This window comes from Lathyrus oleraceus, chromosome 5, assembly GCF_024323335.1.
Source record: "Lathyrus oleraceus cultivar Zhongwan6 chromosome 5, CAAS_Psat_ZW6_1.0, whole genome shotgun sequence".
Classification (NCBI taxonomy): domain Eukaryota; kingdom Viridiplantae; phylum Streptophyta; class Magnoliopsida; order Fabales; family Fabaceae; genus Lathyrus; species Lathyrus oleraceus.
This window is the reverse complement of record NC_066583.1, coordinates 211,896,907-211,917,486: the sequence shown is the minus strand read 5'-3', so window position 1 is coordinate 211,917,486 and position 20,580 is coordinate 211,896,907. Positions and strand designations below refer to the sequence as shown.

Sequence of the window (20,580 nt, the reverse complement as noted above, 5' to 3'; positions counted from 1 at the left end):
TCTTAATAACTCGAGAAGCCTAAATTATAAACAAACACTAACACGTACAATTAAGCAAGCGGTTCTCGTTGAGTACAACGGACGTGAGGGGTGTTAATACCTTCCCCTTGCGTAATCGACTCTTGAACCCTGATATTGATTGTGATGATCTTATCCTTGTCCTTCTTTAGGAGTTTTATTCGACATTTTCCCTTTCCCACTATGGGAATAAATAAAGATCGATGACGACTCTGTTAATTCCATCGTGCGAGTGTGCGATTGCGCTTCGCGAGGTCATTCTCATTTTTCGAGGTACGACACCCTCAATTGACAACGAATGGAAGATTCACTTCAACAACTTTGAGCTGAAGACGAATGTAGATTTAAGAGTTACGTGTAATACATTTAACTGTTACAAAACGAAAGGTTTGATCAAGTTGGATGCGGTGATTGTGAGATCGATCAAAGATATTATAAAGATGTTAAAAGATCCATCTGAATGTTGAAATATAATGTTCGATTTATGTTAACGATTATCTATGTAATGTTTTATTTTTATGTTATCTTCGTTTTCGTTTCTGCATTTGTTTTTAGTTAAATAGGCTCCAGAAATACACTTCCGTAAAATTTACTGAGATGCATTCCTAGATTAAATCTAATCAAATAATTAGGACGTGACTCAAAAATGGATACATTGTGTGTGTTTGAGGTGCGCTTAAAAATACATTTTCAGATTTTATATATAGTTTGGAGTTTTAATTTTTCACTGGGACGAGGAACAAATCTTTATAATACATTAAGCAATTTCAAAAATAAATTACAATTTTGACATTCCCTTTTCATAGTTATTCAATGCTTTAGACTAAACCTTATCCACCAAATCTTCACCAAACTCATAAGCTCATAACCTAACTTGGAGAAAGAAGACAAGAGAAAAAATCTGAAAATGAAATCAATTAAGGATCTGAGTCATCATCTTATCCACTGAGTTTATAATTCATCATAAAAAAATGAAATATTCTCCAACATGTTCTCATTCTATGTAGTTTCGGACTATGGACGTGGCATGGCATTGTCAACGGTGAGTATTTACCAGGAAGGATATGTAGGAAAAATACATTGCATACTTCTTTTTATTACGCTGAATAAATTCATATAATTCAATGAAAAGAATACACAAAATTCATATAATATTTTTGCGTGTCAACTTTATGATACGATAGAATAGTACTCTACAATCATTAGTTTTATGTAACTTGATATAAACATTAAGATATGCAATATATAGATGATTTTTTTCCTTAAAAATAGTAAAAAAAAACACAACAAAGATTTGTTGGTGGATAGTTTGTTAAAAAAAACAATTAAAAATGATGGATTATGACATAGACTAATCTTTAAAAAATGAAACTTGTCTGAACTAGGTGAAAAACATGAACAAGTTGACTTGACCTTAACTAGGTTCCTTCTACCAACACTCTTTGCAATTGTTATTCTATAGCAAATAGCAATGCATCTTGAGGTATATGAAAAAGTCTCACTGTCTTTCACACTCTAATGACCTAGAAATTTCCTCTCCAATTTTTTTTTGTATATATAAACATTTATTCATGTATATGTTTTGGAATTTCAGCTAGAAACTTGGACAGTTTTGGTTGCAACTTTGTGTTTACTTGTGTTTATTCTGCAAGAGATTCTTATGGGAGGGAATACTTCAAAAGGGTCTTCTTCACCTAGAAGGAGACATGTTCCTTCCTATGAATATGAATCTTCAGGTTCTTCATCTTCATGGAATAATAACTATGATGGATATCCACCACAGTCACCACATCCTCAGCAGAGTCCTTATCATACACCTCACCATCAGTTTCCATCTGCATCAGCTCCATTTTATGATAATTCACAGCAAAAGAAGAAGTTGGATAAGAGGTATTCAAGGATTGCTGATGATTATCATTCACTGGATGAGGTAATTGTTAGATTATATCATTGCATGTAATAGTGTTTTTTTTTCTTTGATGTATAAGGATTTGTTTGATTTGTTTGTCATTATCATTGGTCTATTTTTAGTGGGGTTAAGATGGACCAAAGATACTGTATGGGGCAGAATGAGTAACTAGTTGTTTTCACCGAATGAGAAGTAAAGTTGTTTTCAATCTAGAGGTAAAAATTGGAGACCATATCATCGTTCAAGTGACACCGTTGAAATATTTTGGATCAGTAATACAATATGATAGAGAAATAAAAGGGAATGTAAACCATCGAATTCAAGCTGGATGGCTGAAATGGAGCATGGCTTCATGGATTTTATATGACGCAGAGGTACCGCTCAAGTTAAAGGAAAAAATTTATCCGATTGCGGTAAGACCTGCGATGTTGTACCTGAAGAATGTTGGCCGGTTAAGAATCAACACGAGAATAAAGTAAGTGTAGCAAAGATGAGAATGTTGCGTTGGATGTGTGGTAAGATTAGACAAGATAGAAATAAAAATGAAGATATTAGAGAGTGTTGGGGTAGCACCTGTAGTAGAGAAGATGATGGAAATTAGACTTAGATGGTTTTGACATGTAGAGAAAATACCTGTAGATTCTGTGGTAAGAAAATTAGATCAGACGGAAAGAAATCAAACAATTACAGGAAGAGGAAGACCTAGAAAGACTACAAGAAAAGTCATTAAGAAAATTCTCAAAATTAACGATTTGCATAGAAGCATGGTCCATGTAATCGATGTAATGATTGATTGAGCATAAAATTAACTGTTTTTCATTTCCAGAGAGAAAATACACATTATTGTCAAAAAAAACTTTAAGTGAGTTGAACACAGGTAACTGCTGCTCTTGCAAATGCTGGGCTGGAATCATCTAATCTCATTGTTGGCATTGATTTCACAAAGAGCAATGAGTGGACAGGTGTTATTTCTTACTCGCGTTTTCATACTTGAATCTTTTTTTGTGTGTGATTTTTAAGGCTTAATATATATATACACACACCTCACTTTCTCAGGGAAGAGTTCATTCAATCGGAAAAGTTTACATCACATTGGAACTGGTCAAAACCCTTATGAACAAGCAATATCTATTATTGGGAAAACTCTATCTACTTTCGATGAAGATAACTTGATTCCATGTTTTGGTTTTGGAGATGGTAACAGACGAATGCGAAGCTAAATTACTTTTCCAATATAGTTTTTTTTTCCAGCTTGCAAACATAATTGTTTCTTTTCTGTATATTATTTGTCAGCATCTACACATGATCAAGATGTATTTAGCTTCTATTCAGAAGAGAGGTTATGTAACGGGTTTGAAGAAGTTCTGGCACGATACAGAGAAATTGTTCCTCACCTCAAACTTGCAGGTACTAACTTTATTGATTCACCTGTTATCTTAAAAAAAAATTATAACTAGGCCTAATATTCGTCGTTGCGTTCATAAAACAGGACCGACTTCGTTCGCCCCGATTATTGAGATGGCCATAACTATTGTCGAAGAAAGTGCTGGCCAATATCATGTTCTGCTTATAATTGCAGATGGACAGGTACTTTTTTACTTAATATTTCACGTATAAGTACTTTCATATACAAATGAAGAAAACGCAATGTTAGTATTTGCAATAGAAATCTAAATGCCTACAATTCTGCAATACTTTGATGAATGATATTAGTCTGTTATGGATATTCGTTGTTTCTGCTTCAAAAACTGATGCTCAGTATGTTGCCACAGGTGACGAGAAGCATCGATACAGAATATGGCCACCTAAGTCCACAGGAACAGAAGACAATAAATGCAATCGTAAAAGCCAGGTAAATCTTTTCTGTTCTTTCTCGTGAGGACCGTTCTGCATTCTTACACCCTTTGTAAATTGCAGTGAGTATCCGCTGTCGATAGTTTTGGTAGGAGTTGGAGATGGACCGTGGGAGATGATGGAGGAATTTGACGATAACATTCCTTCTCGAGCATTTGACAATTTTCAGGTTTGGTGTAACTCACTTAACCATTTTTTACTTGCCATATATAAATGATAAATCTTCCTGTTATGCTAAAATGATTTAATTTTTGTTTGTGGTAGTTTGTGAATTTTACTAAGATAATGTCGAAAAATGTAAATCCATCCCGAAGAGAGGCGGAGTTTTCTCTTGCAGCTTTGATGGAGATACCTTCTCAATATAAGGCAACCATAGATCTTGGCTTATTGGGGTAATAAAATACTAAAATACAGTACTTGTAATTTGTTAGATTCAGTTTATCTGGTGTAATAACTTCTAACTGAATTTGAAATCTCATGTCTTCGTTGATTTGACTAGTTTGCGGAGGGGTTATTCACCGGATAGGGTTCCTCTACCCGCTCCCCTTTATAATAGGACTTCCTCCAATATCAGTGGAAAATCTTTTCGGTCAAACAGTTTTCAGCCGAATGTGCGTAGAGGTACTGGCTATGAATATGATAGCGGTGCTCACAATCACACAGAACCATCTACAAGCTCTTTACATGATAATAAGGTATTGAGACCATGCTTTACAAAGCGAGAAGCGACGTTCATTCTGTCTCACTTTCAATAGTAATAGTGGTTTACCTATGACATGGTTGACTGCAGGTTTGCCCGATTTGTCTTACCGATGCAAAGGATATGGCCTTCGGTTGTGGACATCAGGTAACCAGTTTAACTACAAGCGGCTATATTAAGTTACCTATATAAAAGGGTGAATATATATTAAGTTATTTCCCTTCTCCCTTGTATTTCCTCATATGGCAGACTTGTTGTGGATGTGGAGAAGACCTTGAATTCTGTCCAATTTGCAGGAGCACAATCACTACTAAGATAAAGCTTTACTAGAAATATATGCTGCTTTTAATGAAATTTTTATTCATTAGCAGAATAAGGTTAGAACATCAAAGTAAGGAAGACATTTTGTTTATATTAGATTTAAATAATGAGTTTTACCCTGTTGTATATATGTGCCCTGTCCTCTTGTGTGCATTGAGGGCATCATGTTTTTCAATTTTCAGTAAACCGTCTCTGTAAAAACTCCAGATTGTTTCAGTGGACACTTTTTTTTTGCAGAGCTTGTCCACATTTGTTTAACAGATACCAATAGTATCTAATTTCTTTAGTACACAATCTAGACTTTTGGTATATTTTTAAAATGCCTTTGCTCAGGTTTTTGAAAATATTTGACCGAACAAAAACAAACTCTGCTCTCAAACTTTATTCTGCTTTAAATAAAATGCAACACCTTCAAAGAATAACAAAGAGGGAAATAGAATTTTTCTAATTAATGATACCCTCGTTCTTTCCATTACATTAATTAGTTTATACTTTATACTCCTCAATATACTCATACATAAGTGAGAAAATAACAGAATTTGACAAAATTACAAACCCAATAATTGGGTGATTACACAGCAACTGAAATAAGGAGCTCCTATAAAGAATCCTATGAGAAAATCCAACATCCCAGTGGTCTCTTGAGTCTGCTTCCTTCAGCAAAATCATCAACTGTGTTTACTGGGCCTATGGTTCTTTCGCACTTGATAATGTATTTGACTGCAGGTTCTTTCCTTCTGGCACTTGAAGGAACATTTTATCTTCTATATAAGCCTGTATATTTGCAACAATCTTCGTCGATTCAGGTACATTGCGTGATTTCAGATCAACTAAAAAGTTGTTTGAGACAATGTTCAACATCTTTAAGAACTGAGATTTATATCTTCTAAATAGAGCATATCCAGCCACCTGCAAACAAAGTAGAATTATTTAATCATAGAAGATCTATAGATCCAAAAACCGAACAATTTACATCACTTACTTGCAAGAATGCATTGAGTGAAACAGCTGTATATTGATTGGCTGGCAGAGAATTCAAGAACCTTGCAAGCCACGCCCAACCTTCTTGCAAGCCGTGCAAATTTTGAATGTTTGGAATTTCAGTCTGTCGAAACAAGCATGGTCAGCAGGTTAATCAAGGAGATGAAAAAAAAAAATGTAATCAACAAAATTGAAAATATTGTCCATGTGAGTTTGTCAAAATCTTAAGATTATCTAGACAGACCTGAACCAGTGCACCATACACCTTCATATATGATTCTAACCGCTTTAAATAATCTTCTGTACTCTCCAGTTTTTCATCTTCTTCTCGATAACCAATACTTCTAAAGTATGCCTCTTGTGATTGAAAGATGGTCTGAGGCAGTAGAATAAATAATCCAAACCAACATCATCAGTACCCCACTTCTGTGGAATCATATTTGCAGAACAAGTACGTAGGCACAGCCATATTGCTTATTTGAGCTATAGATAAAATGGGCTCGAACCTTTTATTTAGAAAAAATGGGACATACAAACAAAATTGTTGTGGCAAAATAACATTTCCCTGCTTCAAATTTACCGGCTCCTCAACAAAAAAAATGTTCCTTAATACGAGGCGGCTAAGAAGCTACGCAAGAAAATATATTGCTCAATAATATTTTCAAATTCTATCAAGTTACCTTTTTGTAAACCATGTGCTTTGGGACTGTGTAAAGGCAGGCCTTATGAAGCTCAGCAAGAAAAATATCCATGACATATGGGACCTGTCTTGCAAATGATAAACAATTGAACCCAAGAGCAAATAAATAATCATCGGAAAAAATCAATCAAACAAGCATTCATATTCATTCTATGCATCCTTGAAGGCTTAATTATATACGATCCTCCTAAGTCCTAAATAAGCCGAGAGAATAAAGATTAAACAGGGTGTGTGCATACCTGAGATGTAATGAGAACAATGACATAGGCAATTGCAAAGGGAGCACTAGCAGGGCTTGAACAGGATGAAACAACCTGTAAAGCATGTACGGTAATCACAATTATTTATTAACATAACATAATTCTACCACATGCTAGTTTCCGTTCATCATTTGGAACATTTCAAACACTTAAGATATTTAAAATTATAACATGATGTCATGTGAATACTCTGTTGTAAATAGGATAGATTTAGATCTGATTTAATTATGGTCTTGTCCCAAAATCAAGGGGCTGGGTTGTACCTACTAATTAGTATAAATAAACAGATCGAGGATTAACCTCTCAAGCAATTCAAATCAATCTTTGCTCAATTTCAAGTTGGTATCAGAGCTCACATTCTGTGGGCCTGATTAATAAATATGCTGTAGAATGAAGGAATGATGATGCCTTGAAAAGAAAAGATAAAGGGGGCAGGACGAAACAATGCAGTCTTACATTTGGCGTTGATATTAAGTGTCAAACTTTTATCCAACTCATACCTTGTTTCTTTGTATTCCAGCCACATCTTATTTGATCGGAAATATATTCATTTCATTGAAGCCACATGTTATTTTCATTTGATATCAAGTTTTTCTGATGCAAATTTCTCACTTAAAAAATATTCATTTAATGGTAGAACATTTCATAATCATTTTCAAATTCAATTAATACTGGCAATTGTATCATAAAGAAAACGCACCAAATATATATTAAGGACTTAAAGCAAAAAGTCTTAAATTATAGACTAATCATAATTTATAGCTTTGATATTTTAATTGTTGAGTAATGTCATTAACGAAACATTCCATAAATTTAAACTTTTAGGTGAAGATACATGAATGGCTTTTATAAAATGTCTAATGTCCTCTCAAGCAAAGAGTCGTTTGGGCTTTGAAAGTGGACAATGCATAGTCCTACCTATTCTTGCTAAAATCAACTTTTTTATTAGAAGAATTGGGCGTTAAGTATCAAACTCTATACTTGTTGGTCACAAGAGGCACCTACCCTGTCACAAATCATCCCAAAGAATTGAAGGCGCCCCAATAGATAAACTAATATTTGTTAAAATTTATTTGCTACCTTCCATATACAGTTAACTGATCCAAAAATAATATCTACTATAAATAAATAAATAACTAAGCCAAGTTTTAAGATTAGACTGATTAGTTTAATTTTCCATGTTTCATTTCAAATAAAGCAGAGAGATATTATATGTCAAAGGAATCGGAAAAAATATTAACTTACCTTTTTAACAAATATCTCAACACTGAATGTTTGAGGGCATTGACGATCATTGAAAATTTTAATGATTTCACTTGCTTTTGATCTGCAGAATGACCAAAAGAGTATATAGGCATGTATTACAATGTCAGTATTTTGTTTAAGGATTGTGATTGCCTAGGACATACAACTTTTCCCTTAAAAAGTTAAAATGTACAAGTAAGAATAATATATTGACAGCAGCATTACGCATTTATGAAATTTAAATATTTACTTCACCTAACATTGTCTCTTATTCCCCTTATTTGCCTTATATTCCGGGAAATATGACTCTCGTGTCTGGTATAATCCTGAACAGATGTTGACAAAAACAAGTCCCAGCGTCAAAATCAGAGAATTTGACAGAAGAAGCTACTCTTTAAAGTTTGGTGAAGGACAGGCAAATCTCTTGTGAAATAAATATGCATTATCAAGAACATAATTTAAATTTAAAAATAAGAAAACAAATATGACAAGCAAAACCAACAAATAATTGGTATTTCTTATTGCATGCAAGATCATAAATTAAGAACCTTAAGACATACATAGGTGGCCAATACCTGGTTAGAACTTGATCTTACAGCTTGGTTTCTGTCACACAGCTCTTTCAGTTTCTGTAGCCTACCATGCTCTATGTTTAAAGCACTTGCTGCAGCTCGATATACATAACCTAAAGATTGTATAGGCCTGTTAAATCTCAGTTCATAAACGACGATAAAAATGATGTAAAGATCTAGACATGCACGTGGAGAAGGATTTAATGGTGGGAGGAGAATGAAAATTATTGTTAAATTCATATTTAGTTTCTTTAAGTTTTTAGCCGCTGTACTTTTGATTAAAAAAAAAGTGAATTTCACGATTTACATCAAATCTTTGCAGAAGAATTAGATTGTGTATACATCTCTACATAGATATAATGTTAAAGGTGGGCAACTCATGAAAGTGAACAACTCATTATGAGATAGTATAATTTTAGCTTTAGTCGTTAATCCTTTTACTCAAATTCATAATGTATAAAACTTACTTTTTAAAGTATAGAATCTTATAACTTTATGCATATGTAACACATGCCGAGAGCAAGACTAACTTTATTACAATGTAACAAAGGAACGTTTAATTTACATCTTCTGTCAACTTTTGAGCTCAGAATATTAGTCTTCAGTATCATTGATGCAGTTTAAGTTGCTATGAAAATTTCAAGACTTACAAATATATAATGATATAAACCATTAAAATAGACAGAAAAAACAACTCTTAAGGTGTTTGAAAGCATCAACAAATATATATTTCTATATTCTTGAAATTTATACATCCTATTACAATATAAATTATTTTAAATGACTATATATATTAGTACTTATTTTTTCCCTCTATATTAATACTCCAATTAAAGCAAAGTTGACAGATCATTTATTAGTACTTAGGTTTAATTGGAGTACCTATTTTTGCTATCAAGTAACACCAATTAAACCAAAGCCTTGAAATTTTACAAAGCACTATGGCATGTTGGATGTGGAGAAATGAGTCAAGGGAAAAAACTGACATTGGAAAGATATATTCTAAATGTGATGAAAAAGTGGGGAAAAAAACCATACCGGATTCCTTGGCCTCAGTATTTAATAGGCTTGATGTGGTATTTAGGGTCACTCCAGAAGTAACCATTTTGGAATTTTCTACTAAATCCTTTTCTGCCCTTCTTTCAGCTTCTGCTGCTGTTCTTTTTTCAGCTTCCATTGCAGCCTTTGTTTTGGCCTCCGTTGCTGCTTTTCTCTCAGCTTCCAATGCAGCCTGTTTTACTTCCTCAGCTTTATGTTTGGCCTGCACCCACAAAATTTAAATATCATGAATGAATGGCCATTTGGGCTTTAACCTCTATCAAGAAGATTGGTAGCAAAAGTGTATGCTTGATCTAACATTAACAAGACCCATATAGTGGTGGACATGTGAATACTAACGAACTGCTAACAAGTTTTAGGCTAGTAGCTGGTAAAGTGAATAGACCAAATCAATGCAAGGATAAATGTATGTGTAGCAGATGATAACTAGAAATGAAAATTGAAGACATGTATAAATATTTTCCAAAAAACACAGTCAAACTAAAATATAGGGGTATGGCACCTCTGCTTCAGCTTTAGCTTTTTCCTGCTGCTGCTTTTCCTCTTGCAAAGCAACCTTTCTCTTGGCCTCTTCATACGCTGCATCATTTCTTATTTTCCTTTCTTCTATTTGTGATCTGAGTTCACGGTCCCGCTGAACAGCTGTTAAGTGATTATCAAGTGCTTCTGCACTACAAAAAATTGGGAGATGTCAATCATCAGTGTTTTTGTTTTCAACAAAGCAATTATCTAACAAAAGAATGAAAGAACAAGAGAAACAATGTTTTAAGTGGTATAAGAGCAAGTCTAGTAGAAAATATGCTACATATGTCAAATATTAGTTATCAACATGAGAAATAGAACCAACATTAAATCACGCACAACCAAGCCCAATATTCATACAAATGAATTTATAAAATAAAATTAGACTCCCCAACTTTAAATTAATGAATGGTCTCCGGGCTTCTTATAAATAAAGTGTTAAGAATACCACATCGGACAATATATGACCTGAAAATGTGCTTATAAGTGGGGACAATCCTCACCCTACAAGTCAGTTTTGTAGGGTTGAATTAGGCTCAACCACATTTCTTAACATGGTATCAAGAGTCTCATTTAAGATCTGGGGGTCACCTGCTATCAGGTTTCCGCTATTGGACCACCCTTCATTTTTTTCCACACTCCATGTCTAGTCCTGTGATTATAAGTGGGGGCGATCCTCACCCTACAAGCTAGTTTTGTAGGGTTGAGTTAGGCCCAACCACATTTCTTAACATGGTATCAAGAGCCTCGTTTAAGATCCGGTGGGCCATCTGCTATCGGGTCACCCTCCATTTTTTATCACGCTCCAAATATCCAGTCCTGAGCATGAAGGGGGGTGTTGAGAGTCTCACATCGAACAATATATGGTTTGAACATGTGCTTATAAGTGGGAGCAATTCTCACCCTACAAACCGATTTTGTAGGGTTAAGTTAGGCCCAACCACATTTCTTAACATAAATTATAAATAAATCAGTCACGTATCCTTTAACCGATATTTATTGAAGAGAATTGTGAAACCTATGATAGCCCACTCAAATAAATGGTAAAAAAATGTTTGATGGATCTCTACAAGTAGTGGTGCAAGTGCAACAGCAAAAGCACCGTCACGCAAAATAACCCATTATTTGACCTCTTATAAAGCACATTAAGAATGTAGACAATTCTAGAGAAGCCTACAATTCATAGTAAAAGCTTACTTTTTAAATCTGACAAAAAGAATATGTTGTAGAATGAAGGAATCATGTTGCCTTTAAAAGAAAAGATAAAGGGGGCAGGACGAAACAATGCAGTCTTACATTTGGCGTTGATATTGAGTGTCAAACTTTTTATCCAACTCCTGCCTTGTTTCTTTGTATTTCTCAACTCGAAGAAGGGAAGAAAGAGAGTTCTGACTTTCATTCAGTAGAGCTGTCTCCAAAGCTGAGATCTTATTCCTGACTTCATCCTGTGAATCCAGAAGATCATAAACAAGCATGCTATAAGCATAAAACAAATCATGATGTATTTCACTACAAGTTCTATGTCAATCCAGAATGACTAGCTATTCAATAAGTAACTGACAAGTCAAATTGGTAACAAGTGCATTGGTATGAATAGGACAACTCACTGTAACCCGCAGTTGATGTTCGTGTGTCAACTCAATCAAGGCACCTTCTACCTCCCCAACTTTATTCATCAGATAAGGTTGCACTTCAAAAGCAGGATCAACATCGGAATCATCACTGTCACTGAAACACAGGAAATAACAAAAACATTGCTATCAAATCAAAAAATTCAACCGGAAACATGAAGTTTTAGCATTATTAAATTAAAAGAGATATACAGGTCCAAAATCAACTTTATCATGATTTGAAATATGAAATTAAAGCTATGGTTTACGAAATAGGCACCTTAAATAAAGGTCATCACAAGTGAAGTGTTTTCCAGTGCTGGCTACTACCAACGCTTTGTCATCCTCATCCTCACTTTCCGTCTCATACTCAGGGGCACGAAGTACAAACCTTTTACTTTTCTCAATTTCTTTCCCATGCGATAAGTTAAGCCTAAAAATCAACAGATTTCAATTTGACAGCAATGACATGCTCATATTCATAAACTTTTTTTTTGACAAAGTCATAATCAAAAGACTTGATAGCCACTGAATGCAACAGCCATATTGTTTCCACAAAAATTGCATTCAACATTAACTACTACAAAGTTGTTCAATTGAACAAGCCAAGGGGGTAAGATTAAGATGTAGAAAACCATGTAAAATAAGATAACGCGAGCAAACATGGAAAAATAATTCTAACGCAGCACAGTGCTTTTCACAAACACTTGGTGTTCAAAAACACAAAGCAAACCTTGATGTTGTTTTATGAATATGCAAAGGTTGAGTGGAAGAAGTGGCGTCGAGTTTGTTCTCGAGAGCATTGAGCTCGGAGACAAGAGCATCGAAGCTCCAATCAGGTTCGGGATCAGGAGCAATGTCATCCAGTCTTTGTGAAGCAAGACGAAGATTCAATTTTATAGCTCCCCTACAAATACCATAATAAATTCAAATTCAAATTGAGCTCTGAAAATTAAACAAAACAAATGAATTGAAACGTAGTAAGAATGATATATATAGTGAAAGTTACATTGTTAGATTCTTGAAACGAGTGGGTTTGGAATGAATGAAAAAAAAAGTATAGTGGGTAAATAAAGTTTGGTCAAAAATGGCGAAAAGGTTCTTGTAAGAATCGGGATAAAGAAAGTGGTAGTTGCAACCCTTATTTCTTTGAAAAAACGACAGTTGGGATGGAAGGGGGAATTGAATAGCAAGGAGAGAAACAGAAAACAACAACACTTAGTTTGATTGTTTCTTTAAATTGCTTTACAGTGTGTTTGATTTGGGATATATAGGAGCAGAGAGGGAGGAAATATTTTTAATTAAATATATTTAAATTTTAATTTTATGAGGGGAGCAAAATTATTATATTTATTAAAAGATCCTTGATTTTATTTTAATATTTTAAAATATTTTTAATTTGATTATCTTATTGTATTTTTTATATTAAATGTTAAACCATTTATTTTATACTTTTGTCTATTAAGTTATTTTATTTATTTCTTTTATTAGATATATCAATGTGATTTAACCATTGTTATTAATACAATAGTTTAATTCGTGTTAGGGAACTATATTTTGAATCAAGTATATGTAATTTTTTAATTTTATATAATAAGTTCTAACTTTTTAATCACTCAGCAATATAATTTTTTTTAATTATTTATGCATATGCTATTATTACAAAAATTAATGAATTTTTCACTTTTTGAATATTATATAAATATATAAGGATAAAAATATAAATTATTAATAAAATTTCTCTCTTTCCCTTATGCACCAATCATATTTTTAATTAAAATCTCTCTCCTTCCCTTTCATCCCCTCTTTTGAATCAAACATGTATATAATTTTTTTTAAATCTCTCACATCCACTTCTCTTTCCTTCATTAAAATTCTTCATATCCTCGTTTAAACCAAACTAACTTTTATTTGAAATTTTTGGGCCCAAAATTTTTCTTTTTTCTCAATGGATTAAACTTATAAGACATACTATGAAGTTATGGAAAATAGCGATTAAACTGAGACGAAGAAAAAATACTCAAGTCAATGAGAATCAATTTGATTTTATGCTTGAGCGGTAGACTATGGAAGGAATCTATCTACTACAACGTGTGATGGAGCAGTATCGAATAGACCAACAAGACTTAAACTTAATTCTTATTGACTTGTAGAAGGTGTATGATAAAGTGTCTAGAGAGATTTTGTGGAAAGCCCTAGAAAAGAATAGGGTTAGGATTGCATATATTCGGGTTATCCAAGATATGTATGAAGGGGTATCGATAAGTGCGGACACATCGTAAAGAGACATACGATATTCTCATTACAATAGGTTTGCATCAAGGTTCAGCCATGAGTCCATAGTTTTTTGTAAGAACAAAATTAGTTCTACAATAAAATTCCAGGATTTTGATGATAACAAAGGATGAAACCAAAAATGGCACTCTAACGAAAATTTTCTAAGTGTGCAGGACTCTGAACAGCAATAAAGGACTCTGATCATTTTATCAGATACAAACATCGATCAGATACAAAGTGCTAGAAGATCAGACGCATCTGAGGAAGAAGTGCGCCCAAGAAGTTCTGAATCTGAGCAAAGCAAGACAGTAAATAGAACCAGAAGCTCTAACATCCACTGGTCTTAGTTCTGATGATCTAGAAGACTAGTACTCTGAGAAGCTCTGATGTAACTTCAACATAATCTCCTTCTGACTCATGACTCCGAGATAACAAAGACTCTGATGAAGATTCACCAAATCCAAAAAGAGTAACGGAAAGAATCTCTCAATATGGAAATGAAGTATTTTAAGAAAGAAGTTATTCAGGGAGACAAAATGGTTATGACAAGAAACACAGAAGTAATGACATTGAATGCTCATCAAAGACCAATATTTTGTCATCACTTCAACGGTCCTTCTCACTACTATATAAAGGACAGCCTACCTCATTGAGAGACACACAACAACGCACAGAAAAAGTCATTCATATTCTCTCTCAACTTTCACGGGTTGCTGCTCATACGTGAAAACTCTTGCTCAAATATTCTGCTGTAATACTTGCTTACTCTTAGAAGCACTTTCTATTACAAATTTATTTTACTAAATTGCTTTTGTTCCTCAAGTGACTCTGCGTAGTCTGTATACTTGAGAGGACTAAGAGATCATTCTCTTAGACGTTTGGTTGTATTAATCTTTCAAGATTAGTGGATTAAGTCCTTTTTGAAGGCAAAATCACCTTGGTCGGGTGGACTGGAGTAACTTTGTTTTATAAGCGAACTAGTATAAAATTCTGTGCGTTCTTACTTTTGAAAAAGCTTTTAATTTCTAAAACAATTCAAACCCCCCATTTCTTGTTTTTCTCACCTTCAGTTGGTATCAGAGCTTCGGCTCTGTTATTGATTTTCTAATCAAACACTTAACAGTGTAGAGAGATCCAGAACGAGAAAAACTATGGCCAACACCAATGAAAGAGATAGTTACAACGCTAAGCCTCCAGTCTTTGATGGAGAGAAATTTGATTACTGGAAAGATAGAATTGAAAGTTTCTTTCTGGGCTACGACGCTGATCTCTGGGACATTGTCACAGTTGGATACATACCACCTGTAACAGATGCTGGAGTTGCCATCCCCAGAAGCAAAATGACAGATGATCAGAAGCGCGAATTCAAGAATCATCACAAAGTTAGAACGATACTTCTCAATGCCATATCCTACAATGAGTATGAAAAAATCACCAACATGGAAACAGCTAAAGAAATACTTGACTCCCTGAGGATGACTCATGAAGGAAACTCTCAAGTCAAAGAAACAAAGGCTTTGGCTCTAATTCAGAAATATGAAGCCTTCAAAATGGAGGATGATGAAGCTGTAGAGGTAATGTTTTCTAGATTCCAAACTCTAATTGCAGGTCTCAAAGTACTAGATAAAGGATACACAACTGCAGACCATGTCAAAAAGATAGTTAGAAGCTTGCCAAAGAAGTGGAGACCCATGGTCACAGCCTTAAAGCTATCAAAGGATCTGAACAACATCAGCCTTGAAGAACTTGTTAGTTCACTCAGAAGTCATGAGATAGAATTGGAGGAAGACGAGCCTCAGAGGAAGATCAAATCTGTAGCACTAAAATCCAGATCTGAAAGGCGCAAGTCTGACAAAAACAAAGCCTTCCAGGCCGAAGAAGAAGACGTTGATGACTCTGAAAAGGAAGATTCTGACGATGAGGAAGAATTATCCCTTCTAACCAGAAGAGTAAAACAACTCTAGAGAAAAAGGAATAATAACTTTAGAAAGTCAAGATCCAAAGGAGATCGATCAGAATCAACCTCAAAAGGTAAATCTAACAAAGATGTTACGTGTTATGAATATAAGGAAACAGGTAATTACAGAAACGAGTGTCCCAAGCTGAAGAAAGACAGTTCCAGAAGAGAGAACTTCAAGAAAAATTCCTTTAGAACCAAAAAGGGACTGATGGCTACCTAGGACGACAGTGAATCTGACTCATCAGAATCAGACTCTGATGAACAGGCAAATGTGGCACTCATGGCTACCACCTCCAGAAATACTTCAGACGAAGAATCTGAATCTGAAGAGGTATTTTCTGAACTTTCTCGATCTGACCTAGAATCATGCCTATCTGAAACTCTAAACTCATATCAGAAACTCAAACAAAAATTTAAAACTATAAAAGGTGTTCTTGAAGAAACACTAGAAGAATGTGGCAAACTTGAGATAACAATTCTAGAACTAAAAGATGAAAACAGAACCTTGATATTAGAAAGAGATTCAACAAAGAAAAATTGCTCAAAACTTGAAGAAGCGTTATCTCAAGCTCCACAAACTTCAAACACAATAATTTATGAATATGAAAAATCTTTTCAAAAGTTTCTGAAAAATGGGATAGAGAGGAGCAGAATGGCTTCCATGATTTATGGGGTCAGTCAGAACAATAGAAGAGGAATTGGGTATGATCCTAGTGAAGATAAAACTTCTACTAATGACCAACCTAAATCTCCATTTTCCTATCACTATACACATACGCAAGCACAACGATTTAATAATGCTAGAAAACCCAAAGTGTTAAGAAACTTTGGGAAGACTAATCACAAAGGACCCAAAAGATTCTGGGTATCAAAGGATAAGATTGTTTATGTTGCAGATATCTTATGCAGCAGAGTTAAAACACCAATCATGGTACCTGGACTCTGGATGCTTGCGACACATGACGAGAAGAAAATATATGTTCCAAAACCTGGAACTTAAAGACGCTGGATTCGTAGGCTTCGGAGGAGATCAAAAAGGAAGGATCAGAGGCTCCAGAACTATTGGTAATGGTACTCTTCCCTCTATATCTGATGTTATCTATGTAGAAGGATTAATGCATAATCTGTTATCAATAAGTCAATTAAGTGATAACGGATATGATGCAATCTTCAATCAAAAAACATGTAAAGCCATAAATCAAAATAATGGATCTGTCATATTCACTGGCAAGAGGAAAAACAATATTTATAAAATAAATCTTTCAGATTTAAAAGAACAAAATGTAAAATGTTTGATGCATGTTCATGAAGAGCAATGGGTATGGCATAGACGCTTCGGCCACATTAGCATGAGAAAGTTATCTCAGCTAAATAAACTCGAGTTAGTCAGAGGTCTACCTAAGCTGAAGTTCTCTTCAGATGCTCTATGTGAAGCATGTCAGAAAGGAAAATTTTCAAAATCATCTTTTAAAAAGAAAAATATTATTTCTACCTCTAAGCCTCTGGAACTTCTTCACATTTATTTATTTGGTCTTGTGAAAACAGCATCAGTCAATGGAAAGAAATATGGACTAGTTATTGTTGATGATTTTAGTCGCTAGACATGGGTAAAATTCTTAAAGCACAAGAGTGAGTCTCATTCTGTATTCACTAGCTTCTGTTCCAAAGTGCAAAACGAGTTTGACTCTAAAATCATCAGAGTCAGAAGTGATCATGATGGGGAATTTGAAAACAAATTTTTTGAGGAATTATTTGACTCTAATGGAATATCCCATGATTTCTCCTGCCCTAGAACTCCACAATAAAATGGAGTTGTAGAGAGGAAGAATAGGACACTCCAAGAGATGGCCAGAACCATGACCAATGAAACAAATGTGGCTAAGAACTTTTGGGATGAAGCTATAAATACAACGTGTTATATTCAGAATAGAATCTCCATAAGACCTATTCTGGAGAATACTCCCTATGAACTGTGTAAAGGAAGAAAACCCAACATTTCTTATTTTCATCCTTTTGGATGTTCCTGTTTTATTCTAAATACTAAAGAACATCTGAACAAGTTTGACTCTAAAGCACAAAAAGGTATTATGTTAGGATACTCAGAACGCTCTAAAGGCTACAGAGTATACAATACAGAAACCAAAATTGTAGAAGAATCAATTCATGTCAGATTTGATGATAAGCTTGACTCTGAAAAGTCAAAGCTAGTTGAGAAACTTGCAGATCTGGAGATTACTTTTACAGGTTCTAACGAGAAGATCAAAGCTCCTGAAGCAATTGCCACTCAAACCTCAGAAGGAACTAAATCCCCAGCAATCCCAAAGAAAGCTAAAAGTCGCCTCAACATATCTGAAGAGCTGATTCTGGGAAACAAGGATGAACCTATCCGAACTAGGTCTACCTTCAAGGCACCTGAAGAAACTTCTTCGGGACTAGTATCTCTGATCGAGCCTACTTTCTGTGATGAGGCACTTTAAGATAGCGACTGGGTTCTAGCCATGCAAGAAGAGCTAGATCAATTCACTGAGAATGACGTCTGGGATCTTGTTCCTAAACCTAAAGGCACTCACATTATCGGACCAGATGGGTGTTCAGAAACAAGTTGAATGAGAAAGGATAAGTTGTCAGAAACAAAGCTCGGCTGGTGGCTTAAGGGTACAGTCAACAAGAAGGCATTGACTACAATGAAACCTTTGCCCCAGTCACCAGGTTAGAATCTATTCGCTTACTTGTCTCATTCGCTATAAATCATTCTATCAAACTATATCAAATGGATGTCAAGAGCGCATTCCTTAATGGTTATATATCAGAAGAAGTGTATGTCAACCAACCCCCAGGTTTTGAAAATTCAAATTGTCCAGAACATGTTTTTAAACTTAAGAAATCTTTATATGGACTAAAACAAGCTCCCAGAGCTTGGTATGAAAGATTAAGTAATTTTCTTCTAGAACATGATTTTATCAGAGGGAAAGTTAACTCTAAACTCTTTTGTAAAAACATTAATAATGATCTCATGATATGCCAGATATACGTTGATGATATCATTTTTGGTTCGGCTAACGCCTCTGTATGTAAAGAATTCTCTGAGCTAATGCAGGCAGAATTCGAAATGAGCTTAATGCAAGAACTAAAGTTCTTTCTAGGAATTCAGATTAATCAAGCTTCAGAAGTCACCTACGTTCATCAAAGTAAATACATAAAAGTCATTCTGAAGAAATTTGAAATGGCTGAATGCAAACCTGCAAAGACACCCATGCATCCAACTTGCATTCTTGAAAAGGAAGAAGTTAGTCAAAAGGTTTGTTAGAAGCTCTATCGTGGTATGATAGGCTCTCTTCTCTATCTGACTGCTACTCGTCCTGATATTATATTTAGTGTTTGTCTCTGTGCCAGATTCCAATCAGATCCTAGAGAATCTCATTTAACAATAGTTAAGAGAATACTCAGATATCTGAAAGGAACTCCTAACCTGGGCCTGATGTATGAGAAAACATCAGAGTATAGACTATCTGGTTTTTGTGATGCAGATTATGCAGGAGACAAAATGGAACGAAAAAGTACATCTGGAAATTGTCAGCTCTTGGGAAAGAATCTGATATCCTGGGCCAGCAAAAGACAATCAACCATAGCCCTGTCTACTGCAGAAGCGGAATACATTTCAACATCATTGTGCACTACCCAGATGCTCTGGATGAAGAATCAATTAGAGGATCTTCAAATCTTTGAGAGTAACATTCCTATCTTCTGTGACAATACTGCTACCATTTGTTTAAGCAAGAATCCTATTTTGCACTCCAGAGCTAAGCACATAGAAATAAAACATCATTTCATTAGAGACTATATTCAAAAAGGGGTAGTAATGTTGAAATTCATTGATACAAATCATCAATGGGCTGACATCTTTACCAAACCCCTAGTTGAAGATAGATCCTTTTTCATCTTAAAGAATCTAAACATTCAAAATTATCCTGAATAAAATGTGCCTCTGAGTTTGTAAAATAAGATTCTGATGTAAACAAAGTGGATTCTGCCTCTGACTCTGATACTCCTACCAAGTTAGAAGTCATCTGAGTTAGAAATCTCCAAGAACCAACCCTTTGGTATTCTTGAAGATCAGATAGAGCAAACACGTGGAGCACCTTGCGTCTGACCTTGGAACTTCTAGACAGCTGTCTAATCAAGAAACAGTCTCTTGAGATCTCCTCGAGCAGTGTACTGACTGTTGGGATTAGACATCATTTATGAGCTGTAATCATTCTCCCTCTAACGTGCATACTTGGTTTTTGTGCTAAACTCATGTTTTGTGTATCGTTTTGCATGCGCCCTAATTTTGGGTATTTAAACATTTCTCTTCACACATTGCACACTTTTCACTCTCACAAACACTCTTAACCTTATTGTAAGTTCCTTTATCCTTCAAGGCATTCCTGAAGCGTGCATTCAAGTTCTTCAACCTTCAACTCAGTTCATCAACAATATTCATGGATTCCCAACAACAATCAGTGTATAACTTTTCTCAACAAATGGATTCCAACGAACAAGCTCCAAGTTCAAGCAACCCAAACCCAGCAGTTACCGGTGTCATCTCAACT

General features: G+C 34.7%; 2 protein-coding genes across 2 annotated transcripts; one reads left to right on the top strand and one right to left on the bottom strand.

Moving 5' to 3' along the window:
• The first annotated feature begins 839 nt into the window (after positions 1 to 839).
• Positions 840 to 5,025, top strand: LOC127082991 (E3 ubiquitin-protein ligase RGLG5). The gene is made up of 12 exons (XM_051023225.1): positions 840 to 1,060; positions 1,613 to 1,948; positions 2,805 to 2,889; positions 2,984 to 3,124; positions 3,221 to 3,334; positions 3,417 to 3,514; positions 3,700 to 3,779; positions 3,845 to 3,950; positions 4,046 to 4,173; positions 4,281 to 4,476; positions 4,572 to 4,628; positions 4,731 to 5,025. Exons 1-12 carry the CDS (start codon positions 1,007 to 1,009, stop codon positions 4,809 to 4,811), a joined length of 1,476 nt encoding a protein of 491 aa, XP_050879182.1. The 5' UTR covers positions 840 to 1,006; the 3' UTR covers positions 4,812 to 5,025.
• Positions 5,026 to 5,219: 194 nt separating this feature from the next.
• LOC127082990 (mRNA export factor GLE1) lies at positions 5,220 to 13,004 on the bottom strand. The gene is made up of 15 exons (XM_051023224.1): positions 12,761 to 13,004; positions 12,485 to 12,658; positions 12,032 to 12,184; positions 11,749 to 11,869; positions 11,438 to 11,586; positions 10,122 to 10,290; positions 9,599 to 9,821; positions 8,564 to 8,673; positions 8,244 to 8,314; positions 7,989 to 8,070; positions 6,723 to 6,797; positions 6,464 to 6,547; positions 6,028 to 6,159; positions 5,785 to 5,907; positions 5,220 to 5,711 (listed from the first exon to the last, which is right to left on the bottom strand). Coding segments are annotated over exons 1-15 (1,890 nt in total). The 5' UTR covers positions 12,763 to 13,004; the 3' UTR covers positions 5,220 to 5,489.
• Positions 13,005 to 20,580: the final 7,576 nt, after the last annotated feature.

What these genes read in the sequence shown, in the direction of transcription:
- LOC127082990 (XM_051023224.1), bottom strand. An exon ending in ATTCATAAAACAACATCAAG is followed by an intron (nt 12,185 to 12,484) that starts GTTTGCTTTGTG and finishes GTTGATTTTTAG; the next exon opens with GCTTAACTTATCGCATGGGA. An exon ending in GGAATAAGAGACAATGTTAG is followed by an intron (nt 8,071 to 8,243) that starts GTGAAGTAAATA and finishes GTCATTCTGCAG; the next exon opens with ATCAAAAGCAAGTGAAATCA.
- LOC127082991 (XM_051023225.1), top strand. Translation starts at nt 1,007, where the DNA reads ATGTTCTCATTCTATGTAGTTTCGGACTATGGACGTGGCATGGCATTG. An exon ending in ATGTTTTGGTTTTGGAGATG is followed by an intron (nt 3,125 to 3,220) that starts GTAACAGACGAA and finishes ATTATTTGTCAG; the next exon opens with CATCTACACATGATCAAGAT. An exon ending in TCCTCACCTCAAACTTGCAG is followed by an intron (nt 3,335 to 3,416) that starts GTACTAACTTTA and finishes TTCATAAAACAG; the next exon opens with GACCGACTTCGTTCGCCCCG.